This window comes from Punctularia strigosozonata, assembly GCF_000264995.1.
Source record: "Punctularia strigosozonata HHB-11173 SS5 unplaced genomic scaffold PUNSTscaffold_18, whole genome shotgun sequence".
NCBI lineage: Eukaryota > Fungi > Basidiomycota > Agaricomycetes > Corticiales > Punctulariaceae > Punctularia > Punctularia strigosozonata.
In genome coordinates, this window is record NW_006767450.1 from 569,044 (window position 1) to 585,901 (window position 16,858).

The window sequence follows — 16,858 nt, forward strand, 5'->3', positions numbered from 1 at the left end:
CATTCTCGATTCGTAGACAAATATGATTATCGTTATGTTGCATGATGTATATGTACAGAACCCGGTACCTCTCCAATCCTGTTCACGCTATGATGTCCATTGGAGACGTGAGCATTCAATAACTCTGCTCCCATGGCTTCGGATTGTTGACCGACGCATATTTGCCGCCGCTCGAGGCACTGGGCATGCTTTGTCCTTTGAGACCCCACCTTCGACGACCGCTAGAATCCCGGCGGCAAATTCCGCACATGCCGTAGCAGCATCCGCAGATGCAAATGCCGACAAGCAAAACCGCCGCGATGACGCATCCCACGATAATATAGATAGTCCTACGAGCGATCTTCTTAACCTTCTTCTTGGTAGAGTCCGATAGGTCGCCTTCAATGAAAGTCGTCTTGTCGGACTTCGGTTCGGCAACGATGCCAGTGATGGCGTCGGAGCCGGTGGTAGTGTTGTCGTCGGAACCATCGTAACCTGCGCTAGGAACAGCGCTAACGCCGCGTAGGTTGTTGAACTCGATCGTGGCCTCCTCCAGATTTGTGATGGGGAGCAGTTGAACATACGGCTCTACGCGGTCATTGGAGGAGTCATCGACGAAGTCGCCGTAGTCGAACAACGCGTATACATTGCGTACTGCGGGGATCCAGGGCGATCAGCCACAGTCCCTGGAAAGATGGTTACAATCTTACGGAATCCCATTCCGAGAATCATATCCGCTGTTCCAGCAAGGGCGTCGAGCGCATTGGGTTGGATCGGTTGGAACTATGATAACGGTGAGGATCATATCATACCACGAACAGAGTGGTATGGGAACTCACGAGGCCGAAGCAGTACTCCACGCCATCACGATCAAAAGGCGGGAGTAGTTTCGTGTTGAGATCTAGTGGATGTATCGGATAAGCGTGGCCGCCGAAGCCGATCGTGACGTTCAACGATTGGTTGCAAGGAAGCGCCCAGGAATTGTTCACTTCCAGATAGAACGACCCCTCTATTTCGCCGTATATGGTGTCAGCCCATTCTCGAGGAATTTGAGGGACCGTAAAGCCGGAGTCGAAGGTTGCAACCATTCGTCCTGGATCAATGTGTGGAACGATGGAGTGCGAGCGAATGCGGTGCCCATTGACGACGACAGGGTCCGGGTCCGTGGCCACCGTCAAGTGTTGAGCGAATTGAAAACGAGCGTCGAGAACGCTGGCATTGACGACGGGTAGCCTTGGCATCGAGGTAACGTTCTCGAAACCGGTAATGAGCGTGGATATGGTAATTTCGCCTTCAAAATCCTCTTCAGTATCGTTTGTCCGGGTGAGCAGCAACGACATGAAGTTCTGGCTGGTCTTGTTCTGAGAAAATATGCGAGAGAGTACCGAGTGAGTTCTAAGGGGATTGCTGCCGCCCTCCTCTATGTCGAGTTCCACGATATCCGAAGAGATATCGGGTCCCAACCCAATGACTCCTTGTATACCGGGAGGAAATTTCATGGCAGATGCATCTGGCACATAGACTATGACAAGTGCGTCAGTTGTGCAGATTCATCGAGGTGATGCGACGCTGAATACCAAACTCCTGGTCCTCAACCACGTATTCATCGAATTCTAGCCGGGCAACACTGATATTTCCTGCGACGCAACGTGTATTTAGACGTCACTGGCGCATCGTGATACCAAGCTCACCCGGTGCTGATCCGGCGGCGTAAGTGAGATTGAGGCTCACGCCCGTGTCGATACGTCCGCCGGGCTCCTGGCCAGTGACCCAGAGATCCGAGCTGTTGATTCCGCTATAATCCATGCCATCCTGCCAAAAATGCGATCATCCCTTACCTCCCCGTATCAAGAATAACGGTGTAATTGTTTCCACCGAGTGTTATGTTGCTGAGGTAGAAGCGATCGCCCAAGTTATACACGAATACTCCCAGCTCGCGGCGATACAATGAAGATTGACGGAAAGAGTGGGGGTTGTACCGCACGCTTCGTCGCGGCATGCGCGCGCCATGTACACACGAAGACAACAACAGGCCAAAAAGCAGAAGGTAGAGCGACATGTTAACCCACAGTCGGGTGAAAAGGGGATGAGACATACGACGGCAGCGCAACAGATTTATATTCAGCGCATAAAGGCTTCGCACTATTCGGTCAGAGGAAGTTGAAACAAGGCCGTGCCCAGGAACATAGCTTTGCTGTCGCCGCGACCGCCAACGACTGCATGCCTTTACACATGCAGCCCCGCGTCGCCCATGCTTCATGTCATGCGGGACTCCACGTTCAGAAAAGGACCATGCTCCGGGGGGTGAAAGTCGATTTTCGATAGCAAAAGGCCAGAGCGTCGTTGATTCAGTGAACGACATGCACGATGTTGTGGCGCAACGACGTTCCAAGAGACATCCGAGGTCGTTGACGGCGAACGACAGCATTTTCATCGGGTGCAGTGACATGGATCCGGGGATTGCACGCGGCACATCCGGTACGCTGTTATTCCAAAGGCTCGTCGGTGAACGAAGATGCAGTATAACATAGTAGAAATATGAAGGTTTTTACTGGACAAAAGTGCAACAAATGTCATGCAAAGGGCTCATCACCGGTGATCACCGGTGAGCACCGGTGACAGCAGCCCATCACTAGTGATCACCGGTGCTCACCGGTGCTCACTGGTGATCACTAGATCAGCACCAGTCAGGACCAGTGACACAGCACTGGTGTGGCTGTGTTTTGTTCCCACGTGGCATTGCATCAATTTTTCTGGGCATCTAATCTAAAGCAGTGATGTAGTAGTGCTACGCCAATGCTGCAATGATTATGGACCGGTGATGCACCAGATCAAACAACTTAGCTATGCAGTGCTGGGCTGGTGTTACAATAGTGCTCCAAGCACTGGTGGCTGAAGCAGGGTGGCTGATGATAGGACACGTGTTGATCACACTGCCCCAAACCTCCTCCTCCAGCACGCTCTCCGTACACACGTCTTACACAATGAGTGGGCTTCCCTCAGAGTCAGGCCAGCAAGGCCAAATGCTTGCCTTTCTACTGCAGCTTATGCAACAATCCAACAGCTCCTTGTAAGGCACTGAGTCAATCTGCATCAGATCGCATAGAACTAACACAGACTTTAGGTCACAGACACTGCCAACGGGCTGGAACGCACCTCCTGCAGCCCCCTTCAATCTAGCAAACTCTATCACAGCTTCGAACAACACTGGTCCAATCTCATGTAAAGCTTCTCCCTTGTTATTCTTCTCCGCATAAACGCTCATGTTTGCACTCATTGTCGTCTTCCTCTTCCAGCGTCCCCACTTCCCCCGTCTGTTGGCATTCCCACACCTGCATATATGAACCCTCTGAATGCTTCTGGCTCCTCATCATCAACACCCCAACCTCTGGGTATCACCTCCTGGATGCCACCACATTCCAGTCTGATCCAGTCCGCAAATGCTGCACGTGTCACCTCTGCCAAGAAGGCCAGGGCCAAGAAACCACTTCGAGCTGGCGCGTCTAGTTTCAGCCCACATGGTGAGCCAGATTTGGGTACCATTACGATATGTATATGGCCAGCTAAGGTCAGATCAGTCGTCTTGCATGAAGTCTAAGGTCTGACAGCACTTGACAGCTTCATAAAATGGACACCTATGTTCATCCCATGCTCTCCATCACCCTACCAGAGCTCTATGGCCTCCTGCGTGGCCTGGAAGATTTGCACTTGACCCTTACCGCCACCGTATCAAAAAGTCAGGACGATATATCTCTCCAGTGCTGGGAAGCAATCCAACGTCACTGCGAGGAATACTCATTCAAGTTTCCATGGCCTGAGCATCTCCAAGGGCCCCTGGACCAGTTACCTTCCCATAAGCTTCCCTTTGACATCCTCAAGTCTACTTCACCTCGTAAAAGCAACGATGCTGCACCGATCCATGTTCACCGTTATGCCAGCATGATACACTCCGGATTCACATATTCAAATATCCAGGCTATATACGCCAAGAAGGCGGCGAATCCTTTCCATCGTGACAGTCCCTTTGTACTTATTTGTCTGTCGCTGTTGTTGTCGCTCAATATATAGCCCCTAACCTATTTTGATATACCTGCAGCTCCTCTCTACGGTGATCTACAAGGTCCCATCACATCATTCCAGCTTCCATTTGGGATAAACGATCCAGATCTACCCCATCCTTGCTTCGCATTACGCTTCTATCAGAAACTGGAAACACCTGATTCATGGCTGGAGCTTGGCTGGGATCCCAAGACAGTCACTTGTGTGGAAAATTGTCCTTCTGGTTCACCTCCTCATCCCCCACCAATGACCGATCACACATCGGAACATTGTCTAGACAGACCTACCCATACGCGACCTCTTTCCCTGGTGAGGAAATATTCTTATGCCCGATACCTGTGCTGATATTATATTATAGGACCTTCAGATAGTACAACAGCCTGCTCAACGCCGGCACATTGAAGACCCCGTGCCAGAAAATCTGTTCTTGTCCCATGTAGCTTCGGAAGTGGGTTTGCCACCGTCAATACCAACATCTTCTCTAGCACCAAATAGTTCGTCTCAGCAACCTTTTACTCTTCTATAACTAATCGTGTACACAGATCCTCCACTTATTCGCCCAAATATCGACAAAGTGACACGTAGTCAGCTGAAAGATTTCTTCATATTCGTAGACGTTCATGCGCCTTTTGCATCTCGGCCAGATACCATGGCCTTACATGGAGTCAACGCACTTGTGGTCGCCCGCGCGATGATGGAGATTATGGTGTGGGATATCGAAGGCCAGCCAGAGGGTTTTGCACCTACAGATGCAACTGCAGTTCCTCCAGCCACCACTCCCAAGCTCACAAAGTATACACTTAGCAATCGCTCAGATTTTTTCTCTCAATTCAGTGCCGACTATCATGTGTAAGTAAATTGCCTCCACAACGTCAACCAATTTCTAATGTAGCGCAGAGGTGAAGGCTTCGGGAGGGGTCCACAGCTAGAGGTCTTCCTCGCCGGAGTAGAGGACTTTACCAGTCCAGATCATGGCCTTTTCGGCATCAGGGAGCAGTGGCGCATGCCTCTTTTTGGTGCTGTATCGACCATCCCAGCCCCTAAACGTGAAAGACGATGGAACACTTTTGGCACCTTCCTCGCTGTTCACATCATTCAGCTACGCCATCGCCCTCCCTATATCAGCCCCTTGCTCGTGTTGGCATGTCTCCATGGAGTTGGGGGGTTCGACTTTATCGATATCCACCCTCATTATCTTGAATATTTTCATCCTGGGGATTGGCCGCGTCTGAAGGAGTGGTTTGACTTGGGCGAGGATCTCTCGTCATTTAGGCTTGCCCTGGCCAATCCTCGATCCTACGTGGGGCAGCTTCTGTTGGAATTTGACATGCAGGTGGGTATCAGTTCCGCCTAATCTGTTCCTGGCTTATATTTGTTCAGGGCTCCCAGTTTTCCGATGACGTAGAGGATGAAGATGCAACTAGAGCGATCTGGAGGAACTTGGGACGCTCTATACTTACCCATGTCTTGTTCCAATGCGTCGACCTGTGGAACCACCCTAGCTTTGTATCTTTCAAAGCTGGATTCAACTTTCCTTTCTCAACCGATGTTGATCCCAAACAGGGTTTGTTGGATGTAAGCTTCATTTTTAAGATGTCCACAATCTCTCGCTCATTGATTTGTATGCACTAGCTGTTGATTGATTATCCGTCCACCAGCATCGATCGTATCATCTGCAACCCTCTTGCTATCACGGCCACCTTGTGGGACAGTGAACTACATTCTGTTCAAGATGTCCTTGATCATATCCAATGGGAACAAAGATCGGGTGAAAGGGACCAAGTAACCCATAGGGTGGTTCGTGCATTTCAGCGTCATTTTCAACGATGGCTTCTGGGAACTGGTCACCCATCCTCTTTTTGCGATTGTCATCTGATATCAAAGGATGAATACTTCAAGCATAAGCATGATGGGCTCCTTCGCAGCCGTCTCTTCCTCACGAGCATGTTGGGCACGCCCAATATTCCTACCGACCCCAACTGGAAGATCAAGGTGAGTCCTAGTTCTACATTTACCAACATTTACCCAGATGATTAACGTTGTTCCAGATCAACATGAGCTCTGGGCTCATACGCTCACAGGAGCAGGTACACTATCAAACTTCTTCAAGTTTATCGAACATACTCACTGATTATTCATTTCAGGCTGGCGAGATGTTCATCCGCAGGGACGACAGCCCTCCTCTCATCTGCTGGCATGCGTGCTCCTTAGAAATTGATGTGTCCGTCAATTCATGGCTCCTCAATGCTCTCCTGCAGGACGCCTTCCAAGACCCGAGCACAATAACTGACTTTGACATATGGATGCACAGTCAGGTTTGGAGTGGAGCAGGCGCTGCCTTGGGCACTGTAACTAGTTTTTCACAAGCTTAATCATATCATTGTACATGTACCTGCTGTTACAAAATCAGGGTAGATGGTTGACCCTATCGCACCAGAGACGAGAATAAAATCCGAGAATAAGATACCACTCTCGCCCTTGGCCCCGCCGCCTCTCCCAAGCCCTCGCTGCTGCCACCGCTGTCTGTCACCACGCCGTAGGGCCTCCGCATGGTATTCGCTTCACCCAGATACAGGTCCACGCAAGCGACGGCGTATCGTTGCCTGACGTGGTGTTGGTCTTGCACCGGTGGTTGTGATAGTGCCGCACAGAGCCGTAGTGTTTGGAACATCGAGGGCGGTGCTGGTTGATCCAGCAAACACAAGAGCACCGGCAATCTCATCAAACAGTCGTGAGAGAGGCCACCACCGTGAATCATGCACAATCCGTAACGGAGGAGCCGGGCTAGGGATCAATGTTGCTGAGTTTGAACTTGATATCACTAACAATCAGTACTCAGAGGCAGTGCACGCACTGGTGCAGCAACACAACAAGGCGCGGCCCTCTTGAACGAGCCGCGCAGCCGTCTTCGCGTACTGAAAAGCCCGAAGGGCCGGAAGGACGGGGATAGGCGGGCGCGGCCGTTTGAACGAGTCGCGCCGCCTTCTTCGCGCATTGGAGGCCGGGGAGGGCGGGAGCGATGAGGAGAGGCGGGCGAGGCCGTTTTGAACGAGCCTCGCAGCCGTCTTTGCGCGTTCGAGGGCCGGAAGGGCGGGCGCGGCCGTCTTGAACGAGCCGCGCCCCCTTCTTCACATGTTGGAGGGCCGGAAAGGCGGGAGCGATGAGGAGGGGCGGGCGCGGCCGTCTTGAACGTGCCGCACCCTCGTCTTCGCGTGTTCGAGGGCCGGAAGGGCGGGCGCGGCTGTCTCGAACGTGCCGCGCCCCCTTATTCGCGTGTTGTAGGGCCGGAAGGGCGGGAAGGACGAGGAGAGGCGGGCGCGGCCGTCTTGAACGTGCTGCGCCCCCTTCTTCGCTTACTGGAGGCCGAGGAGGGCGGGAGGGATGAGGAGCGGCGGGCGCGGCCGATTTGAACAAGCCGCGCGGCCGTCTTCGCGCGGCGGGGGGGAGGAGGAGGGGCTGGCACGGCCGTCTCGAGCGAGCCGTGCCTTCTTTGCGTTTCGGAGGGCGGGGAAGGCGGGAGGGAGGAGGAGGGGCGAGCGCGGCCGTTTTGAAAGTGCCGCGCCGCCTTCTTCGCGTATTGGAGGCCGAGGAGGGGTGGGTGCGGCCGATTTGAACGAGCCGCGCCCCGTCTTTCGCGCGGTGGATTGCGGAGGAGGTCGAGCCTGCTCGCACGTTCGGGGGCTGTAAGACTGGCGTGCACGGGGCATCGTGCATGAACGCTGGTGCGTGCGGCGTAGCGTTCGGCTTCGAGTGCGCTGACTGGGGACGCTTCTGATCCGTCGGCGCGTCCGTTGGCAGTCGCTGGTTCCTGGGTCGTCGAGTGGCATAGGGGCGGGTAGCGCGGTCGATAGCGCCAGTGTTTGTTTATGCCATGCCAGGTTGGGATCTTCGAGTAGCGTGCGGCTTAAGGACAACGAATGGACGAACAAAATAACGTACTCACTAACCTGTAGTGACTGACGCCCCCCGCCGTTGTGATCCGTCGCCCTAGTCGGTAGCCATGGGGTCATCGCTGGTCCAGGTAGTCGAGGCCGGCATCGGTGTGGACAGGAGATGAGATATCTTCTGCGGCAGTGGGAATGGAAGCAAGAGAATGTCGGTCAACGGCCCGACTGCTGTATCGATCACGAATACTGTGTGAGTACACGTTCCTTCAGTGAGGCATTGCAAGCTACAACACGGCCATTGCCTCGTGTGTTAGCTCGTTCTGTTCGACGACGACCTCCTTGGACTTACGTTCAGCGGAATATCAGGTTGTGGATCGCCTGGATTCGCCGTATCTTCAAGTAAACTTGGGCATCCTGCAAGAGTGTGTTAGTATTGATAGGCTGGTGTGTACAATGCTCACTGTATGCCACAAACGAGGAAATGAATGGTCGACGCAGGAGGGACCAGGAGAGCCCGTCGCGTCTGGCATTTGCCACATCAGAGGACTTGGTCGATTTCGCGCATCCCTGCGCATACTGCCAACAACTGCGACATTCGTGCTTTTTACTCGACAACTTCCTGCTTTCTCGCATGAATCACCAAAACCTTGAAGTCCTGTCTGGGTCTGCTAGATCACGACTGGCCATGCTTGTGGATGCCAACACTCTTCGACAACTGGACATGCTTGTGAACCTGCATCACGAAGACGTCCTCTTGGATTACATGGAGGAAGAAGCTCGGGCGAGGGACTTGAGAGTGAGTTTGCACCATATTGAGCTTGTCTGGAGTAAATGTTGACTCTACTCCAGCTGATTCAACGCCTCGCTGGGACTGATGGGCAGCCAGCCTCAACGGCAAATGCAGTCGGTTCGTCAATATCATCAATATAATATTCTATGATTCTTAGCATCTCATGAATCCGCAGATTCAATGAAAATTCGAATCCCTTCATTGGCTCAATACAATCGAAGACGAGAGGCCAACGGCCTTCCACCGCTTGTGTTGTATACCAACCACGACACTGACGACTTCACCAAGGCTGAGGGCTCAGCGCTCTCCCTCTCCGATGAGGTTACGGATAGCATCCCGGAGGAGGAGGATGGCATGGTGCACAGCGATGACGCGTCCATTAGCGACTACGACTACGACATGTCAGGCAGCGACTTTGAGTTTGAGGTCGGGCGTCATGCTAAGGGGAGCGTGCGGGGTAGAAAGCAGGGGCAGGTGCGGGGTGGCAAGAAAAAGAGGGAACGGCGCAGAGAGCGGGAGCGGGCCAGGGGTCTGGGGGATGAAGGCGACGGATCTGGACCTGGGCCTGCCGGTTGTAGACGTGGAGGCATAGCGGCCCGCAAATATTGGGCCGAATTATGCAGCGCTCTGGAAGAGCACACCTTGCCGGAAGAACAGGGTGCCGGCAATGCATCTCAAACGCTGGAGGCGCCCATGGGGCGTTGGATTGAATGCCCGCCGTCTCTGCAAGAGAACAGCAATGTTGTGTTTTTCCTCCGTGCTCTGGCGTACTTCTACCACCCCTCCAATCTACTAGCTCTTTCCGAGCTGGTTCGTGACTTGCAGGATCCTGCGGCGTTTCACAATCTACACATGGCTTCCTTTTCACCTTGCACGTCTCTCATCAAGCTTGCCAAAGACTGCTATCGCTACTCCAGTAAATCTAGGACATTAAAGTTCTTCTCAATGTTAGCGAACTTGCGCTTGGCGGTGAGGGCAAACGAGTAAGTGCTATGTTCACTCAAAACACCTTGTATTGACGACATCTACAGAGTCATGGCTAGGGAGGATTTCAACCACGCCGAGCTCTTCCGTCAGTGGACGCCCGGAGGAGAAGGGCAGCCACATCGTGATTTCTACTACTGGCTCAATGAAGGAGCTATACTGGCACGTCTGGTCAGTGTCGGTATGTGATTCAGTCGCTATTTATATGACGATAATCTGAAATGATACTATAGGAGGATTACCAATGTTAATAATGGTATCCATTCTGAGTAGCAGGCGTAGTCTGCAGAGCATGAAAACCAGGGTAATCAGTGAGGCGGCTGAATATATGGTGGACCCTCCTAGTGAGCGTACTCCACTGATGTCTGCTAAAGCTATGTTGACCTATTGATGCCCCAGAGGATGCTGGTGGTGTCCTAGTGAGGCGCCTAATCATACCAGCACTGAAGCTTATCAATCGGCTGGTCTGTTTTCATGTTGTCTTCAGCAAGACGGACAACCTGGAGGATATGGTATGCTTGGCATCTACCAATGTTGAGCGTACCAAGAAATATTTCTCAAGCCTGATACTAAAGTACGTGCACCAAAATCATAAGTTTCTTGAGCTGACAAATGCCTTACAATAGTGATTGGATCCTGTCGGAACACGCCGATTGCTGGAACGACTACTTGCACCGATCAGGTTCATGCGACTTCTCATTGATCGGAAACTACTCATTGGCTGGAATGGTGCAGGCGCCTGTTCCGGATCTGCATGCCATGGACATAGACATGGATTCCGCAGCTTCTACGTTGCCTTTCCAGTCCTGGAGTGCGCCTGATCTTTCTGCCTTTGGTGCTCACGTGCCAGAGCCCGACTTCGTCTTGCAACATAAACATCTTCCCTTCCCTGATAAGCTATTGAAGATCACAGTCCCCTTTGAATGCCTAGGTTTGCACGATCCTCTTGACAAGAAGAAAGACCCTCAGGTAAAAAAGTGGACAAAGATGCATCGAACATTGGCCAACGATAGGAAGAAATTCGCAGAATTTCACTCGTTCAAGGCCTACGTGAGTCATCCACAACCTTAGCGTAATCTCATACTGAAATCTATGAAGTATGAATCGCTAGATAAGCCTCCAGTTCATTACGTGGAGACACCTAAGCTGCCGCCCAATGAGTAAGTGAGCTATCTAACTCTAGGCTTGAGTGTATTGAATATTTTGCCAGGACGCTTGAAATTTACGACAAGCATGGCGTACTCTGCGCAGTGCTTATAGGGCATGTGCGACAAGATCCAGAGCTTCTTGAGAGGACCTCTATGCTGTTGGAGGCAAATTTTCCAGAGATGATTCGTGGCGACTCCACTCTGCCAAAATTCAAGTATTTAAGCAAGCACTGCCTGATTTACAATCGGTATAAGCAGCGCGTAAGTGTCTCCCTTGAGTATGCTATACTGAACACTGACAGCACTCAGGGCGATGACGCTCCCATGGATATACATCCTTTGAAGCTGAAGACCAGAACGGGGAAGCGTCATGCTCAACGGCCCCAACGGCTACCTGAGATGTCTCAGGAAGGTCAAAAAGATGGCAACGAGACTGAGCAGCTCCTGGATGATCTGGAGCCACTGATACTGGAGGTACTGCGCGTGGTAGGTCTTGTTTTATTGGATATACACATGTCTGACATACGCTTGACCAGTTGGAGCATCACTTGCCCAAAGAATGCGTAGTTCAGGCAACATTTGCCAAGAAGCTGCCTCTCCATGACGTAACTCCTGCTGGGCCATTCACTGGTCTGGTGGTGAATATTGCGGTTGCAACTCTTGGACACCGAGACAAGAAGGACTTCGAAATCTGTGTCGTCATCCCTTTAGGCAAGTGGACGGGAGGCCAGCTTGTGCTTCACGAGCTTGGTCTGGTCTTCGACCTCCAAGCAGGCGACATTTTGTGGTTCAGAAGCACGGAGATTACTCATTTCAATCTCCACTTTAAGGGGTGCAGGGCATCTATCGTATTGACGCACGATGCAGATGGCAGATTTTGGGTCAGGGATATGAATGGATGGCGACCCAGGATATGGTAAATGCTTAATCTAATATGTCTGCTTGTTTTGCTGTAACCTGAAACTGTGTGCTCAATTGAGTTTATATCATAGAATGCGTAAACGATGGGTAGAAAGTAAGTTTGCGCTGTGATAATAAGTGTCACGTGACCATACAACCGTTGGATGGAAGTGTCGACTTGTACGACTACTGTCAACAAGCCTGCATAGAGCCTGCATACTTTCATCTACACATGGATCAAACTTCAATATGACCTACAGAGCTTGGTTCTACTCTATTTATCTCTGCGTTACAGGATTCAGGTAGCTTTTAGTAAGTTGACGAAGAGGTCCAACCTTATAGCGGTCTGCGCGAACAATGAGGGCCGAGGTACTTCCTAGTGCTGGAAACGGTTCGTACAACATGAAATGAATGTCATCAAGAAGGTTTCTGTCAGCCTCTGGCAAAGCCACCCCCTGCAACCCGCCTTGAGACTCTTGTGAACGTCGCTGGAGATCGTTATGTACGAGATGGAGGCGGGCCACAAGTGTACGTTTATTCTTGAAAGTGGAAGGCCTCTGCTCAGTCCACCTCAGGATGTCATCCAACGCCACCATATGATCCCCCCACCGAACCTCAGGTATATGCGTCTTTGGAAATATTGCGCTCCATGCCATGCCCAAGTCCGTGCATATATCACCGACCAAGCGGACCTGAAGAACGTGGGCATATGCTTGTCCCCTTTGACGTGGACCTAGAAACGCAAGACTACGCTGCACACCATACCTCTCCTCCAAGTGCTGGAACAAGAGCACCTTGTCCGCTTCTACACCTGCAGTGGGGGTGGCGGAGGTGGTGGCGGTGACGCTGGTAGGAAAGGTCAAGGATAAGAATCCTGTTCTAGGAGACTCGAGCAAAGGAAGATCCCTTGAGCGTCTGGGATTGGAAGAAGCACCACTGAGACTGGCTAGAGGGTTGGTGTTGGTGGGGGCTGATCGAATACGGTAAGCCTCCTATATCCAATAAGGTCAGAACTCTTGATTACGACCAAATGCAATACTGACCTCTAACCAGATGTACAGAATATAGACGAGCGCACCTGGAGGATAGGGGAAATCCTTGAACCGTACAGCGTATGTGAAGAACTCGGGTCCAGTGACAAGACATGGAGCCACTATGCTCTCCGCAGTGAGTGGTACAAAGGAAGTATTGTCATCTTTCCATGTAGTGCCCGGGTATTGATGACTATCGTAGGGGAGAAGCGATGTTCCATAGAACATAAGGTTGGTGGGCCACTTGCTGATGAAACGCTCTGCCTCATCGCACTGTGATGTTGCCCATGATACAAGCTCAGAAGCAGTGAGAGAGAATGAGGGTGCATCGTCCATTTGAATCCAGAAGGACTTGGCTGTTTGTGAAGACACTGTTGTCAAGAAGATGATAGATTGGAGGGTGAGTCCATCGTTATCTTGCACTTTAGGGGGCGAAAGAATGGCTGTTGAATTTACGGCAGACGTCAGTATTGATTGTAAACCAAAATACTGAACACACGAACGGTTTAACATAGGTACATGGACCATTCGAAGCTCTGCTGCCAAAGCTGAAATCTCTGTGCTGGCTGCTATAGGATCGTAGGGTGGGAATGGAAGAGAAGCGCCTTCATCGCCTGTGGCCATAAATGGATAAGGCTCGACTTGTGGGGCCACAAGACGTTCTGGAATTGCTCATGTGGGTGCGCAGAGCTATGCAGTAGTGACAGATATCCACTGACCTTCGACCAGAGTGCCTTCTTCTCCGACTTCATCCTGCACGCTTCCTTCTTCGAGCAAAGATCGATCACTCACGGAAACGTGAGAGTAAGATGATTGTAGGGTTTCATAATCGCGTCTCTCAGGTGGTCGGTGATGTCGAGTGCTGCGTCGCAGTGCATGGTTGGATAGTTCACTGGACATAAAGGGGCTATCACAGTAAGACGGGGGAGAGCGATGCCTAAGCTGTCAAGTTGACACCACATAAGTTCGCACAGTCTTGCGACCTACCACATCCTCCCGGCTGACGACATGGATGTTTCTGATCACGACGTGGCAAAGAATGCAGTAGTGGAGGTGTTGTGGGCCAAAAATAAAGGTGAGATATGCAAGAAGCTTTCGCTGTTGTCAGATATATTCATAAACATGATTTAGTATGCTCTTCAACAAACCCTCCTACCGGGACACCCGAAGACCCCTCTCTGCCTGTACAAGAGCAACGACGCAGGTGGGCATAGCTTATCTTTGATGTGCCTGTTATTGAATCCTCGACAAGTTGTTCTCCGGTAGTGACCGATACAGGCGGAGAATCATATTGGCACGGAGAGACAGTATGTACAGATGTGAATCGCGATGTATGAGCGTCTAGTTTGGGCTCATTGCCGTTGCCTAGAATGAACCTTAGCTTGATTGTAGCTCGTATAAGGTGTATAAGCGCACCGTTGACACAAGATCATGGCAAATAGCTAGCGCTTGTGTCCAGACTAGGCGTCGAACCTTCATGTCTCGCTCAGAAATGTTGATAGATGCCCTCAATCTGTTGTTCAAGGCCTCCACCTAAGGTGAATGTGAGCATTATATAACACCGAATAGAATAGGACATTACCTCATGAGGCTGTAAAGGGCAGGGTGGAGCATCACATATTACTTCTGAGAGCTTGTTTGGAGTCCCAAATGGATTATGGGAAGTATCATCCTCTTCATCGCTGTCTGCAAGATGGGCTACCATTGATGGATCGTTGTAGACATCCCAGTCGATTCCATATGATGTGACATCTTCGATATCCTCGTCATCATGAACATCTTGTTCGGGGGGCACTAAGCCTCGTGGTCCGTCTTGGAGCATGCTGAAGAAAAACATTTCGTTAGGAGACTGGGCTCCAGTGCCTGGTGTGGACATCTTATGTGAGTTCCATATCTCTGCCCACTCTAGTGCATCCTGATTGATGGACGCAAGGAACAGATGATGGAGCAGCCATATGTGGTCAGGGTTGGTTGGTTCAAGACCGTGGTGGGTCTCCAGTTCGAGGAAGAAGTCCTTCCACTTCATCCCAAACCCGTGTGTGACATCATACCACAGCCTTTCTATACGTGTATTGTGAACACTCCTAAATAAATGTATGTGAGAACCAGATAGTAAGTATAAATATCTGGCCGTACCGTCCCCAGATATACGAGCCCCTTCCTTGACCGCGATGTGCATCCATCCACCGTGCAACCTCTAAGTTTTCGAACCGTGGTCTCCACGTACACGGCTTGGAATACCCCAACCTCTAGTCGCAGCCAGAAACACCTGGAGAACTGTATCGGCACGGTTATTGTTGCTGACTTGGATGCCGGTGATGACACGACTCTTCCCATCAATGAAGGCATGGATAACCATCTTGTAACGTATGAGGCCTGATATAAGCATGTATCATTGAGAAAGCAATATTATCATATGCGGTGTCTGTTCATACCGTGCTGACTGTCGTGATGCCATAGAGAGTTGGCCCCAGCCACATGATACAAGCGTCGATGAATCTGTCGGTCTCCAAAGATAGCTGGGGTACCGTGAACTCGAAGATAGGAAGCTGAAATACGTGGCATAGGAATGCGTAATCCTTTCTTTGAGAGGAAGCCATGTATCATCCGACGACCAAATTGAGGAAACACTGTGAGAACGTGCTTTATCTCCTGGTCAAGTTGCTCGTCCGAGATCACAGACATGGCAGGGGTGGATGATGTCCACAAACGCTGAGCATCTCCATCCTGGCTGATAATATCCTGATAAACAGGCTGAGCCGGCATAGCTATACCCAGTTCAAGAGCGCGCCGCCAGATAGTACGTGGATCACAGTTAAAGATTCTGGCAAGGGCAGTGGGTCCACGGAAACGATAGGCAGCAGCCAGAAGAGAAGCATCAATCTCAACTCGTGGCCGACCTATGCGGCCAGTAAGTGGACGATACGATAGGGAAGGTGGTGGTGCCATAGGAGGATCTCTTGAGATAAACTGCGCATCATCCAAAGCGGATATCATTGCAGAGATGTTATTGACTAGCTGCTGATAATCTTCTTGCAGGAATATTTGTCTTTGCTATTAAGAGGTTACTCATCGGAAGGGGATACCTAATACGATAGGCAGGTACCTGTTCTGCGGCAGAAAGTAGTTGAAGGGCTTGATCGCGTTGCTCGGAAAGGCGTATGGGATCGCCTATCTGGGTCATCAGAGCTTGGTTTACTCTATCTTGGAGGACACAATATGCTGTACGGAAGTTCTGTATAAGGGTTTCATCCATGTTAGGAGAGTTTTACGATACAGTGCTGTGTATCAGAGAAAGAGAAGACTTGTGGAAAATGTGATACTTGGACTAATGCTACGAGCACTGGCTAGGAATACCACATAAAATATGTAGCGGTGCTGAGCACCAGTGACAATGTAGTGATGGGAGTGCTACTGATTGTGACGCTCCAGTGACGGTCCAGTGATCAACCAGTGACAGGGTAATGATGAGGTAGTGATGTAGATTACTTATCTGAACAAATCCATGCCCATCACTAGTGATTGATCAATGCCCAGCACCAGCATGCCAATCACTAGTGATTGACCAGTGCCCAGCATTGGACTTTGGTGCTGAAATAGGTCAGCACTGCTTTGTCACCGGTGATCACTGCTTCATCACCGGTGATCACTCACCTCGGGCTACTTGTTCCACCCCCTACTTAGGGTCAACTCGATAACAAAAAGTTGGCCCCAACTAGGCCCCCCAGCAGTGGACACGTGGGCTCTGGAGCAATCTGCGGTCTGGGGACACGCGAGGTGGACTTGTTTGAATGTGTCCAGCAGCACTGATATTGTCCACCGCAGTGCAAATTTGTCCACCACCCTGGATAAGGACAGCTGATCACTTCCATATTACAAATGTTATAAATATATTATTCCATGCGGTGTCCGGGGTCCCAACTCAGAAATGACTAGTTTTTAGCAGCATCCAGGGCAGGTATTTGTACGCACCCTGTTGGGACCACCAATGCGGTATTTCTGCTGTGTTGTTCTGGGATGGACATCGATAGTGTAGTGTAATGCATTACATTGCTTAATAATTGTACATACATATACACT

General features: G+C 50.9%; 5 protein-coding genes across 5 annotated transcripts; 2 read left to right on the plus strand and 3 right to left on the minus strand.

Annotated features, from left to right (window-relative positions):
- Nucleotides 1-115: 115 nt before the first annotated feature.
- Nucleotides 116-1,785, minus strand: PUNSTDRAFT_146597 (acid protease; the record flags this gene model as incomplete). Its single annotated transcript, XM_007388471.1, has 5 exons — nucleotides 116-633; nucleotides 690-762; nucleotides 819-1,501; nucleotides 1,557-1,616; nucleotides 1,671-1,785. 5 exons carry the CDS (start codon nucleotides 1,783-1,785, stop codon nucleotides 116-118), a joined length of 1,449 nt encoding a protein of 482 aa, XP_007388533.1.
- Nucleotides 1,786-4,284: 2,499 nt separating this feature from the next.
- PUNSTDRAFT_47620 (uncharacterized protein) lies at nucleotides 4,285-6,410 on the plus strand (the record flags this gene model as incomplete). Its single annotated transcript, XM_007388472.1, has 8 exons — nucleotides 4,285-4,347; nucleotides 4,397-4,532; nucleotides 4,581-4,887; nucleotides 4,936-5,371; nucleotides 5,419-5,613; nucleotides 5,923-6,030; nucleotides 6,087-6,125; nucleotides 6,183-6,410. 8 exons carry the CDS (start codon nucleotides 4,285-4,287, stop codon nucleotides 6,408-6,410), a joined length of 1,512 nt encoding a protein of 503 aa, XP_007388534.1.
- Nucleotides 6,411-6,822: 412 nt separating this feature from the next.
- Nucleotides 6,823-7,752, minus strand: PUNSTDRAFT_138795 (uncharacterized protein; the record flags this gene model as incomplete). The annotated part of the gene is made up of 2 exons (XM_007388473.1): nucleotides 6,823-6,859; nucleotides 6,893-7,752. The coding sequence occupies 2 exons, from the start codon at nucleotides 7,750-7,752 to the stop codon at nucleotides 6,823-6,825; spliced, it is 897 nt and encodes a 298-aa protein (XP_007388535.1).
- Nucleotides 7,753-8,610: 858 nt separating this feature from the next.
- PUNSTDRAFT_138796 (uncharacterized protein) lies at nucleotides 8,611-11,767 on the plus strand (the record flags this gene model as incomplete). The annotated part of the gene is made up of 11 exons (XM_007388474.1): nucleotides 8,611-8,721; nucleotides 8,775-8,832; nucleotides 8,891-9,698; nucleotides 9,747-9,880; nucleotides 9,933-10,043; nucleotides 10,099-10,273; nucleotides 10,326-10,749; nucleotides 10,798-10,859; nucleotides 10,910-11,108; nucleotides 11,157-11,333; nucleotides 11,384-11,767. 11 exons carry the CDS (start codon nucleotides 8,611-8,613, stop codon nucleotides 11,765-11,767), a joined length of 2,643 nt encoding a protein of 880 aa, XP_007388536.1.
- Nucleotides 11,768-14,155: 2,388 nt separating this feature from the next.
- Nucleotides 14,156-14,961, minus strand: PUNSTDRAFT_76606 (uncharacterized protein; the record flags this gene model as incomplete). Its single annotated transcript, XM_007388475.1, has 3 exons — nucleotides 14,156-14,311; nucleotides 14,361-14,862; nucleotides 14,915-14,961. 3 exons carry the CDS (start codon nucleotides 14,959-14,961, stop codon nucleotides 14,156-14,158), a joined length of 705 nt encoding a protein of 234 aa, XP_007388537.1.
- Nucleotides 14,962-16,858: the final 1,897 nt, after the last annotated feature.